Source organism: Acartia tonsa, chromosome 8 (genome assembly GCF_053477335.1).
Source record: "Acartia tonsa isolate MP-2025a chromosome 8, ASM5347733v1, whole genome shotgun sequence".
Lineage (NCBI taxonomy): Eukaryota > Metazoa > Arthropoda > Copepoda > Calanoida > Acartiidae > Acartia > Acartia tonsa.
In genome coordinates, this window is record NC_137267.1 from 42,787,274 (window position 1) to 42,799,392 (window position 12,119).

Sequence of the window (12,119 nt, forward strand, 5' to 3'; positions counted from 1 at the left end):
GTTAAAATTGTCCTATTGATTCCAAACATGTTATGTAGATTCTTGTAACAGCTAGGTTCAATTAATAAAGCCAAACACCAGAAAGTCCGTTTGTCCATTTTAAGCAGAATGATAGTTTGCCCTCACAAAAACCATATTTTACACGAAATAATAATTCTATTTTTGGAAAATGTATTCCTAGGGCCATAAGGTACAAAAAAGTAAGGTGCGTAGCATCTCTATAATATTACCTAATTGCTCTGGCAACCAATGTCTCTAGAACGGGTCCTCTTTCATCGTGTAGTAGATGGATCTCGTCAAAGATGACCAGCTTTACTAGCTGGGTGTACGTTCGCTCGCCTCCTTTCCTAAAATTTTAAATATTTAAGTCTAAAACGTAAGATTTCCTCATTTTGAAGTTTAGAATATTTCAACGTCATACAGCTTAGATATATCCGTCGCTTAAGTACTATTATTGTTTTAAAATTAAGGTGTCAAAGAATAGAGGGGACATGAGCTGTATGTAAGGCACCATGTCCTGATTTTGTATTGGGTCTTTGTAATCAGCTAATAGCGTCAGAAATATAAACACAGCCGAGTCCCTACAGAAAGCAACTTGCTCGCAATCGAAAAGAGTCTCCACCACTTGGGCTATGTAGTTGTCTGGATTATACATACATTTATTTAATAGATGAAATACAATCCAAAATATGAAAAAGTCTAACCTTGTAATAATATCCCATTTTTCTGGAGTGCATACAATAATCTGAGTGGCTGCTATCTGCTCTTTTGTCAACTGGTTATCACCTAAAATATTTTTACACCTATAATTTTAAATAGTAAGGCTGTATTGTTTTGAAGCAAAAAATCTCAGGATTGTCTTATCCAATAGTGATGATTTTTAGGGTAGCCTTATATATGTCCTGGGAGGGTTCTATGCTATATTCTAGCCACTACCACATCTGAAGAAAAGACCCTAGTAGAAGCTTGTTTATCAGCCTATAGTATTTAAGTGTTTTCGGGAAAGGAGGGGCGGGACATTGGTCTGTTTATTACACTAGTTTCCAAAATTTTATAATTAAGTTTTCTTATTTGTAGGCTTAACATCTTTGGGAGACTTTTATTAAATTTTGAATGGTTGATTGTATTGAGTGTTCAAACGTTTTAACAACTTTGCTGGTTAAAATAACATAAAAGTATTTTTCTGCATGCTAATGTATAGAATAATTTTGCTCTTCGCAACAAAACAAATAATGGCATTAAAAAAAGAAACGGATATGATTGACAGTCCGAAAAAAAAGGGGGAAAACCGATTTTCTCAAAATATCAAATTAATTTCGTAGATTTCTTCCAAAGAGGACAATACCTGTCAACTCCGAGACAGTGATGTTATACTTTGCCAGCCTCTTGCCAAAGTTACCCGTCATCTCCTGTACCAGTGACCTCATGGGCGCCACGTAGATGATCTTGAAGCTGTCGGCGTTAATGGTTCCGTCCTCCTGGACATGCTTGCCGATCTCGTGCAGCATGGTCAGCAGGGCAACGTTGGTCTTACCAGCACCGGTGGGGGCACACAGCAACAGGTTCTCGTCTGATTCCATACAAGCCTGAATAGAAAAAAATTTTATGTAAATCAAGTCTGATTTGTAAGATCTCTAAAAAGGCTTTAAAAGAAGCTATTTATTTACCTTTACAAATAGTGCATCCTAATGCTGCGCTTTAACTAATCCTAATTACCTTGTATAATCTTGACTGAATCCTATTCAGTGCTTTGAATCCTTCAAATGCTGGCTGAGCAAACATTGGCAGTGACTCAATCGGGACAAGGTTCTCGTCGGCTGCAAAGGGTTTAGGCTTCAGAGCAGGTACGTGAACTTCTTCATAACCCTTCTTTTGTTTTCTAAACGAGATTCATTTAATTAACTTTGCACTTGGTAGGTATTTACTAATAATTCTAAAAGGAGACTATGCACGAACGAAAACAAGTGATGTAAAGCACCTTATACGAGTTATAATAGTATTTTTTTTGTGAATATACTAGGTTTCAGTTTAATGTAAAGTTCAATGTGCAAAATAGAAGAACAAAATATCATCAAATAATGTTAAATAAATGCAAAAGTAAATTAGTCAATCTGTTAACGTTATTAAAATTTTCCATCCATTCTTATATATAAATAACTTTAAATTCATATTTTTTTTTAATCTCATCTCTTTATTAAAGAATAATTCAATTTAATATTAAATGCAAAGCAAAGTAAGCAAGATTTACCTGAATGACCCATCAGGTAGCTGGCAACGTTTATTTGCCATAAGATGAGACCCCTGGGAGAAGGCAATTTCTTCCAGGTTAAGATTTTTGCATCTGGCAACCTCTTCGCACATCTGGTTACGCTCCATATTGGCCTGAGAAAATATTTTGTGATTTCTAGGGGGGTTTCCCGCATTTGTACCACAAATATGGTGCTTATGTTATTGTTATATTGGTTTAAGTAAAACACACAGGTTAAAACTAAAAACATTTCTTTGTTACAAAAAAACTACAAATAAGGAATGGCTTTCGGAGGTCAAATAATAGGTGTGAGTGAAAGCACCAAATTAGACTAAAAATTATATTTCCATGTTTTAGTGAGTTAAGCCTAATTTACAATTTTAAGTGTTTTTTCCAATGTCCGTCAATAGAGAGAAATTTGATAAAACCGACACCTAATTCTAGCCATCGAGTATCTACTCTATAACTCACTTTGTCCGTACTTTCATCTGTAGTATGTATGAGTTTCCTACCTTAGCGGCCTTCTGTTCCTTAGTCTCAGCACTGTCATCATCGTCTCCCTCACCCTCCAGCTGTTTCAGGATACGGACAAGGTCTGGATCCTGTTATGAAATAAATAATATCATCCATAGTACATTGTAGCAAGCTGTCCGAAGCTTAAGATCTCGCTAACTGCTGAAACGACTAGATTGTGCTTATTAGGATTTTAAAAATATCTACTAGTCCCGTGGCGGTTTTAAGCTATTTCTCAGAAGAAGGAGGGAGTAAAACAGGTGGGGGGGGGGGGCTCCTACAAAAATTACTCTCCCCCAAAAAGATTAATATTTTCTTCCTTTTTAAAACAAAAAATATGAATATAAAAACCTAATTATATGATTGATAAAGTTTAGCATTCAATTCAAAAGTAGTGCAATCCAAGGGTGTTAATTTACCAAAGTTGTTTAACATAGTGTAAGATTTGTACGTCATTTGAAAAAAAATGTATCAAAACTATTATGATATTATATTATCCTGTGACATCTTGGCTTTGATGGCCGACTGCTCGACCTCGCTCTGTGCACTGGCCAACAGGGTGCAGTACAACACCATGTTCCGGTTCTTCAACAACATCTTGATGAAGTCAAAGCAGTCGTAGCCCAACAACAGGACAAGCTGGTTTTCTAGCTCTCGCTGGTTGTCTGACTTCTGTAGGATGTCTAAAACCTAATAAAATACATTAATGATTCTATGATGAATTTTGGCATTTAATCTGTTATTTACATAGAAATGAACCTAATTCAGACTTGAAAATTAAAAGTATTTTTGACTTCAAGATTAAAGAATAAATATTTTTTTGAAAAATTTGGTGATTTTATTTTTATTGTCAAGGATCCGGATCCTTGTCCCCTTCACTCCGTGTACATTACTATGGCTTACCTTAAAGATTGGCTCTCATCACGAGAATGTCTTTCTAAGAGACTATTTTATATAAATTTAGGTAGATTTTTCCATAAATGTATACCCCAGGATCCGGATCCGCATTTTTTTGCGGATCCGGATCCTTGGTCTCAAAAAAATGCGGATCCGGTTCCGGATCCACAACACTGCACACTGGTCCGGAGGGGTCAACAATTTAATTTTTCCTACCCATCAATTTAGACAAAAGTTGACCTGCCAGCCTTTAAAGACATCCTGGGCCACCTATATTTTAAATATCAACCCATGTTGATAATATGTTTTTTGAAATAATTTGGGGCCAAAGCTGCAGAACTCTAAAATCTGAGAACGTATTATTGACATTGTTAAATTGGCTATACTTGCTTAAATCTGATAAAATCAAATATCCGCATGTTGGAAATTGTCCAACTAAAATAAGTCCTATATAAGTTCAAAAATTATTTATAACACAAAAAATGGTACAAAATGCAAAAATGTGTTTTTTTTTCTTAGTTTTTAAGATAAGGGTAAGTTTGGCAAAATTTTCTTATTGAGTACTCTCTGAGCTTTTCGCATGTTTATTAAAGAGAATTTGTTGGTATTGCAATTAGCTTCATATTTCACGATATATATGGCATCCGGTTTTGTTCGTTTTTTGCATTATCTTAAAAACTAATAGATCGATTAAATTTCATCGATGTTGTAATTTAGAATTATTCCGACGCACGTAGAGGGGGGAAGGATCTATTTTTGCGGAGTAATATCTAATAAACAAAATGAAAACATACGAAATAGCTAAATAGTATAAAAATCTGTTATATTTCATGTAGGTTAGTTAAAATAAATTTTTAAATGTCAATTTTATTGTTTTATATTCATATAATTGATATTATTCTTTCAGCCTACTCTTTATGTTTCTTCGTGTGTGTGTGTGTGTGTTTCGCGCCTTGTTATTTCGTAGCGTAGAGTGAGGAGAAACAAGAATACACACACACACACATTCAAACACACAAACAAATGCATATCCTTATAAAAATATGCCATAATTTTATTAGCCTCTAGTAAGATGAAATAACAATGATTTAAAATATTTTCTAAATGGATAAAATCAAGAAAATTTAGATAAAATAATCAAGATATTAAAAATTAAAAACGCGCAAATTTGAAATTTGAAGCTGGTGAAAAACTGGTTATACTTACAAAAATTTTTACTTCACATGATATTTAGCCAATGCAATTGTCTACAAAAAAGTATTTCAGAGTCTTCTTGATTTGACAACTCCTTCCCGCCCTAAATGTCCAATAAAACCTCGGGAACGGCAAAAATCAGACTTTAAAGGTCATTTTAACGGTCTTTGACCTTCGAGGTCATGTATTTTTTTTTTCATAAATGGACTCCCTGACACATAAAACCCCTAATTTGCTGTATTGGGCATTAAAATCGGCCAAAAGACGGCTGAAAACGAGTTTTTGACCTAAAACTGCGTTTTCAGACCAGTGTGCACTGGTTTAAACATTTCAACCACTGATTGTAATGTATTCTATGCATCATCATTGTGGATGTACAAGAATTTATTGGCTATTGTCTTATCCCGTTAGAAACCTGGGAATCTGGGTTAGAAAATATTAATTTTAATTATGAACTTACTTCAATACTTTTCTTCTGGCTAGTGATGGCCTCCTCGTAGTACTTGCTCAGCTTCCTCTGCAGCCAATGCGCGTCAATATCCAGGGGATGCAGCATCTTCTCGTGCTTGGCAAAGCTGTCGGCCGTCTGTACGTCAGAATAACCACGGATACCTGTGTCTTCACCTATAAAAAAAATAACATACATTGGAGTTGTATGTAAATAATATAAAGTTGTAAGGTTTTTTTGTCTGAAGCTACAGATCTCGAAAATTACTTGTCCGAATTGGTAGTACTTTTCCGATATGCTTTATAAATATCTTGGGTTGGTTTAAAGCTATATTTCTAACCTCCCTAGAGGTTTTGGGAAAAGTAACTTATATAAATAACTAGAGTTCTAGTCAAATAAAAAAGCCCTTGGAAAGAAAGATATCTCTGCCTCACTTATATTTATAAGCCATTATGGCATAATTATAATTCTTAAAAATTGAGACTTCATTTATCCTTTATTGTCCTCTCCCTGTATCCTTTTTAAGAAGCTGTTCTACTAACCAAGTACAGGTTCATCATCACTCATATCCTCATCAGAATCATCTCCTCTCTCCCCTCTCACCTCACCGTAAACATCCTCTCCATCACCTCCTTCGTCCTAATAACAGATTTAGACTTGGTACTTAAAATTAAAAAATTACTAATAAATACAAGAACATCAGATGGTAAGAAAAACGAGTGCCAAAACTTATTAAGCAGACTTAAAGCAACGATTTAAGATTAAATACACAAAATACCTACCTTAAGAATAAGAACCAACAAACGGGTTTGACTTATATTATATTACACTTTTTCAATTTTATGAATTTTGCAAAAATTTTAAGTTTATTAAACGAAAAGCAGGGATGTATTTAATATTATATAAGTTTAATTTATTTTCCTTGCTGCAAAAAATATTTCATTTTCCCCCTATGGCCGAGTTCAAATATCAAGTAAAACCAGTTTTTTAAGTATTTATTATATCATATATTGCAAGGATCCCATGCAGAAAATACACCCCTGACGTATTTTATTATTTTATCTTACCTCGTAGTTATCAAACTGTACTGGGATACCATAAGTTTCATCAATCCCGTCATCCTTGGCAGCACTGGCATCATGACCAAAGTCTGTGATTTTCTTGCACAGATTGACTAGCAGAGCAAACCTTTCCTCAGCCAGGGGACCCAAGAAATCTTCTGTATTTTTCTTCTTGTCTTTGCTTGTTACCTAAATATGGATATTTTAATTTAAGCACAGACGTCCCCTCCCCCCCTTAATAGAAATAAATTGAAAATAAGGGGCAGGGGCGTATAGATTTCGTCTTACTTATTACTCTTGGTCAAGTTAGATAAGGTTTTATTGGGTACTGGTAGCCACGCAGTGTCAGGCATAGACAAAAATCTTTAATATCCACATTAATTTTTAGTCCTTTAAAAAATAGGGGGAAGGGGTTCAGTGCTTGACAGGAACTTCAGGGGAAATTTATTTTTATTAAAACATATTTTTGGAAGGCTCATTTAGAAATAAACATGACAATTATATTCCTTATTCACATCGATCATGTTAACAGCAGACTTTAATTTTACTATTTGGTGTCATAAAGTATCATTACATACAGTTCAGCACTAATTTTGACTCTAAATCTGTCAGAATATATTTTTTGATAATAATTTTTGGCAGGTATTATTCCAGTAGGTACCTACCTTATCATTCTTCAAAGTGACCAGGATCTCATCGGCAGCACCAGCAAGAATATCCCTAGGTTGATCACCAAGAGCTTCCTAAAGTTCGTCAGATTAAACTTTTCAAAAAAAAAAAAAAAATACAAACTGTCCAAATTGGCTAAAAAATATAGTTAAGTGCAAAAAAAGGCTTTGCAAGATCTTTAAAAAACTTAAAAGAGAAAATGCTTCATTGAAGGATAATTTATTTTCTATTGACCTATCTATTTTTAAAATGGCGAAATTACAATAATCAATTGGGGATAGAATCATATAAATCTAGATATAGTAACACATTCTAAGGTCGTATAAGACAACATAATAAGCGTATAAATAAAAATAAGTTCATAAAAAATCCTGATCATTAGTTTAATCTGCTTGACTTTCCTGGATAAATGAGAGTAGAACCTCATAGGTTTGTCTTGTCTCTTGTGTCTTTGGGGTGTAATACACGCCAGCAAATTCGCTCAGCTTGTCTGACACGGCTGTCTTTCCTCCCTAAAATAAAATAATCTTGTTTCATGTACAGCTTTGAAACCGATTCGTAATAGACAATTTTTCCTCGAATAACGAAATGAAAATCATAAATTCAATCCCTCATTTGTTGGCCCGAGTTTTCGGCCAATCGGGGCCAACATAACTGGAATTAATTTAATAATTCTTTCCATTTACTATCCGCGGAAAGTTGTCTAAAGAACGATGCAATAAATAACTAAACTTCTTATGTGTAAAAATTGTACATTTTACTCTTTTAACAGTTTTTCTTTCCAAATTCATTATTTAATATCAATGATATTTTAGTCATAAAAATCAAAAAAGCTTTAAAATTAAACTAACCTTAAAATTTTGCTGTGCCTCGTCTCTTTTTTGTCTTTTCTCTCGTTTCTCATCAGACTTTTTAGGCTTTTCTCTTAGGTACCTAAACAAGATAAAATATTTGATCAATCTGAACAACTGCACAATCTTATATATAATTTAGCAGGGGTATATATTTTCCAACCTAGTTGAATTTCTTTAATTACACCCTCTCTCTTTCTTTCCCTTTTCCTTTATCTCTTTCCCAAATTCATCTAGTCAAAATAGGTTTCTCTTCTCCACTTGGGGGATTATTGAAAATATACACCCCTACATAATAATACAACAAACAAACCGAAAAAGGGTAAAACGAAAAAATTCCTACCTGTCGCCCATTTTTGTTCCCAACATTTTGCCCGTAAGGGACTGAACCTCGCCCGTAGCCTCATCCTTGGCACGCCTCTCAATCAACCGCAGATCCGCCTGCAGTACGAGATTAGAGTTTGCCTTGTACTCGTACTGCAGCGAGCGGGCCGTTTGGTCCGCCATTTTCCTACCGCCTTTATGCTAGGGTGGTGGAATAGAAATAAATCTGAAACTAGGAAAAGAAAATTATTGTGCCATTTAATAAAGAAAAATTGTGCAAACAATCATTATCTTTAATTTTAAAAATACAAAAAAAACATTGTGATATTGGCTAATTACGATGACAATGAATTATGACCTAAACCAAATATTTAAATCATGAAGAAAGAAGGTTTTTCTGTGATTTGAAAATACATGATTTTCAAAACTGATGTTATGATTTGTCATTACAGATTACATTTAGAACGAACATAAACATAAATAACCACGATTTTATTTGTTGATTAAACGAATAGCCATCCTTCTCCAATAATAATAGAAAAAATGATCAGCTTAGTATCTGTATTTGGTGGAATAGTCCTTGGGAGACACGACCAGACCTCTGCCTTTTCTGGCCCCACGATAGATTGTTTCTATGATGTCAATCAGTTCCTAAAAAAGTATTCAATTTAAGATTTCTTCAAAACTTCTGAAACAAATACCTATGGAAGAGCCTTATTAACATTATCTTTAAAATAATCAACCAACCCCAAGATAATATGAAGGGAAATGTTAACAATATTTTTTAAGGAATATAATAAGTAGATATACGTCCTACGTTTCGAACTAATTTCAGAGTAAATATTTAACATTAAATTACACTAGTTTAGTCCCCAAAGTTTAAAAGACTGTTATTCATTTCATTCGTTGGCTCAAAACTTTTAGCATGAATCTTGATTGGTTCCTTACTAGTAGCATTCACTCTTTTCAACCAATAATCTTGTTGTACATAAGGAGTAATTCTGTTTATCATCATTGTGAATGTATTTTTGTACCTGTTTATCCTCCATGGGCCAGTTGATCTTGTTGTTGTTACCAGTTCCCAAATCAATCATTATGTGCTTGTTACGGAAGAAGAACATAACGGTGCAAGGGTCGTACAACTCGTACATCTATCAAAAAATATAAAAAATTAAAAAAAATACATTGTAATTTATTAAAGATTGCAGGAAACTAAGATGTTATCCAATTTAAAAGTTACAAGAGGTTAGTCTGTCTAACTGTGTGTGTTTAAAGTAAAGGATCTAGCTAACTACTGAACCGATATGGTTCTCCTTTAAAGGGAAGCCAGATAATTTTTATATCTATTTTAGGGGAGGCTATCTCCACCCTCCCCTACAAATGCAACTAGAAACCCCCCCCCCCCCTTCCCCGAAAATTTGAAGTGAATTGTAGACTCCTCCTCACCTCAAGTGCCCCTAGAGACCTTAAGTGGGAAAACCCGCTGGTATTTAATATAATAACATGTAAAAATCTGTCTTAAAAATTACAAAATGATTTTATAATCAATAAGAATGCATATGAAAAAAGCTTCTTAACAACTTGCCTTGTTAAAATCCGGGACCTCACTGATGTCAACCAGATAGATGACACAGAAGTTTTTGACCTTCTCCGCCAGAGAGAACAGGGTCTCGTCCATCTGCATACAGGTCGGGTCCCAGTCATGACCGAATCTAATTAGGACCACACGGTCCTCCTCAGACAGGATGGCTTGGTCAACCTACATCATCAATAGTATGTGTATATGGTAAATAATCCAGTAAAAAGGCCTCCTTAATATTTACCTAGTGTTACTTCTATTCAATAAATACAACCAATTTTAAAGCTTTGAACCTAATTTTCTAATGTAATTGACTGTCTCTGATTTTGTGTTACTTCCTAGAGAACTCTTAACAGGGCTTATCTACGGGTAAGTTTCGGGGACAAGATATAGACAGCCCACTCCTCCCTTCAAAAATAACTAAGTTTCCTTTCCTGCGTTTTAATGCAAGAATAAGGCATATGTGAAAAAAATCTATGATAATTTTTGGGGGGGTAGATAATAGAAGCGTTGTCCCCCAAAATTAGTAAAAACAATTGGCTGAAATTACCAAATATTTTTTTCTAATTAATAACGTTGTCGGTTACAACTGGTTTGAATGTTTCAAAATTTAAGAGAAGGAAAATATCATTACCTGCCATCCATTGTTAAGATGCTGAAGCATAAAACTCATCTTGGCTGATTTTTTGCTTTAACTTTATTAATTAAATGTATTTTAACTATGATCACGAAAGTTCTTTTATCACTTTATTGTATTTTATCTTTAGATAATTCACTGGTTAAGCCTTGCTCTGCTGGGCCTCCTTACGGGTAGCGTCTTGAAGGAGCTGGGTATCGATCTCGTCAGATGGAAGCTGGACGTATCTAACAACTGAACCACGGATGAAGCAGTTCTTGACACTGAGCATATGAGGGTACTTGTCAGTGTCTGTGATTGAGATATCTACCAACTAAATCAACAAACCGTTCATTATGAATTATTGGAATAAAATTAATGGATTGGTTGTTTAAAATTATCAGAAATATATTACTAAACGGATTAATTCAACATTTTTGACGTCCCCTCTTTAAAATATTTCAGTTTCTAATATGTAAACTGTATAGTGCGAAAAACAAAAACAAAATGAACGTTAAATTCCTTGATATTAAGATACTGATCGACTGAGTGAAGAGTTCCACAGATAGACAGATCGTTTTTCAACTCAACGACTACGTCCTAAATAAAATAAAAACAATTATTAGAAGTAATAAAGAAAAGGAGTAATAAGAAGAAGGAAGAGAGAGACCTCCCTCTCCTATTTTTTAATTTATTTTAAAAATAAGAGGAAACGGTTTAGAAACCCATCAGGCACTGTGAGGATCGAGAGCACTAGGCCTTATTGGACTAGATACCAAAAATGGTAGGGCGGCCGTCAAATATATTGTTTACGAGCTAGTTGCATGGATTGTCATTGAATTAGACAATTGAGATCCATATAGCGTGAAAGAAACGGTCTAAGCGCTTAAGCGTTTTTAATAAATGTGAATTATTTGTTTATTAGGTATAACATAACAATTTTACTGCAACAAGTTTAACGTTATAAAATAAATTGTACAACATTGAAGGTGAAATAACATCTAATATTAGCAACATTGATAATTATCTCTTGCAAATCAAATTTCGGATGCAATAATTGAATGTAGTGAAAATTTACGTTATTTTAGAACCAAAACTCAAAATTTTAAACAAATAAGACAATAAATTACCGAAAAAAGTACCTACTATTTTGTATTTAAGACAATATCCAAAATTCAGCTGCTGACTGTAAAAATCAGACAACAACAACAAAGTACAAGTTACGAAACCGCTATATATCTCCAAATTACTAATAATTACCTTTCCAACTAGGGACTTGAAAAATGAATAAAATAGCATGTCAACTAACACAGGACCATAAAAATGATCTGAAAATACAAAAATATTAATAAAACATTAAATAATTTTTTTAAAATCATTATAATAAACGTATTTTTTACGATATACGCCGGCAAAACGATTTTGCTACACACGCGGCCATGTTTGTTGTTTAGACTAATATAACTCTACGCGGCATCCGAGCTATTTTAATGTCGTCTTCCTAATTTTCATAATACTAACATATCTTATAATAAAATTGGTAAAATAAAAGTTTTACGTTTTATGACAAGTAAACTTTTTTTTATTAAAAATATCTTTTCTATAAAGTACTAGGGTTTTTTATTTATTCGTTAGGATCTCGCCAACCAGAGCTATTGAGTGAACTTTACTATGGAAGCTTTCAGTATGATTTTAAACTAAAATATTTATTACATGTGA

The 12,119-nt window shown here is 33.7% G+C and overlaps 3 protein-coding genes across 3 annotated transcripts in view; all 3 read right to left on the reverse strand.

Moving 5' to 3' along the window:
• Nucleotides 1-8,437, reverse strand: part of Brr2 (U5 small nuclear ribonucleoprotein l(3)72Ab) — a 53,774-nt gene extending 45,337 nt beyond the window's left edge. Inside the window, exons 1-14 of the mRNA XM_080170482.1 lie at nucleotides 8,225-8,437; nucleotides 7,882-7,963; nucleotides 7,428-7,542; nucleotides 7,027-7,100; nucleotides 6,368-6,550; nucleotides 5,843-5,939; nucleotides 5,313-5,476; nucleotides 3,257-3,451; nucleotides 2,761-2,847; nucleotides 2,249-2,382; nucleotides 1,717-1,879; nucleotides 1,346-1,586; nucleotides 705-786; nucleotides 231-347 (exon numbers count right to left, since the gene is read on the reverse strand). Coding sequence (XP_080026608.1) covers nucleotides 231-347; nucleotides 705-786; nucleotides 1,346-1,586; nucleotides 1,717-1,879; nucleotides 2,249-2,382; nucleotides 2,761-2,847; nucleotides 3,257-3,451; nucleotides 5,313-5,476; nucleotides 5,843-5,939; nucleotides 6,368-6,550; nucleotides 7,027-7,100; nucleotides 7,428-7,542; nucleotides 7,882-7,963; nucleotides 8,225-8,388 — 1,898 coding nt within the window. The 5' untranslated portion in view covers nucleotides 8,389-8,437. The remainder of the gene's footprint in view (nucleotides 1-230; nucleotides 348-704; nucleotides 787-1,345; nucleotides 1,587-1,716; nucleotides 1,880-2,248; nucleotides 2,383-2,760; nucleotides 2,848-3,256; nucleotides 3,452-5,312; nucleotides 5,477-5,842; nucleotides 5,940-6,367; nucleotides 6,551-7,026; nucleotides 7,101-7,427; nucleotides 7,543-7,881; nucleotides 7,964-8,224) is intronic.
• Nucleotides 8,438-10,558, reverse strand: Dim1 (thioredoxin-like protein Dim1). Its single transcript, XM_080170485.1, has 4 exons — nucleotides 10,419-10,558; nucleotides 9,791-9,964; nucleotides 9,240-9,356; nucleotides 8,438-8,856 (listed from the first exon to the last, which is right to left on the reverse strand). Exons 1-4 carry the CDS (start codon nucleotides 10,455-10,457, stop codon nucleotides 8,758-8,760), a joined length of 429 nt encoding a protein of 142 aa, XP_080026611.1. The 5' UTR covers nucleotides 10,458-10,558; the 3' UTR covers nucleotides 8,438-8,757.
• LOC145327009 (U6 snRNA-associated Sm-like protein LSm2) lies at nucleotides 10,485-11,818 on the reverse strand. Its single transcript, XM_080170486.1, has 3 exons — nucleotides 11,661-11,818; nucleotides 10,923-11,000; nucleotides 10,485-10,734 (listed from the first exon to the last, which is right to left on the reverse strand). Exons 1-3 carry the CDS (start codon nucleotides 11,697-11,699, stop codon nucleotides 10,564-10,566), a joined length of 288 nt encoding a protein of 95 aa, XP_080026612.1. The 5' UTR covers nucleotides 11,700-11,818; the 3' UTR covers nucleotides 10,485-10,563.
• Between the last annotated feature and the right edge of the window lie 301 nt (nucleotides 11,819-12,119).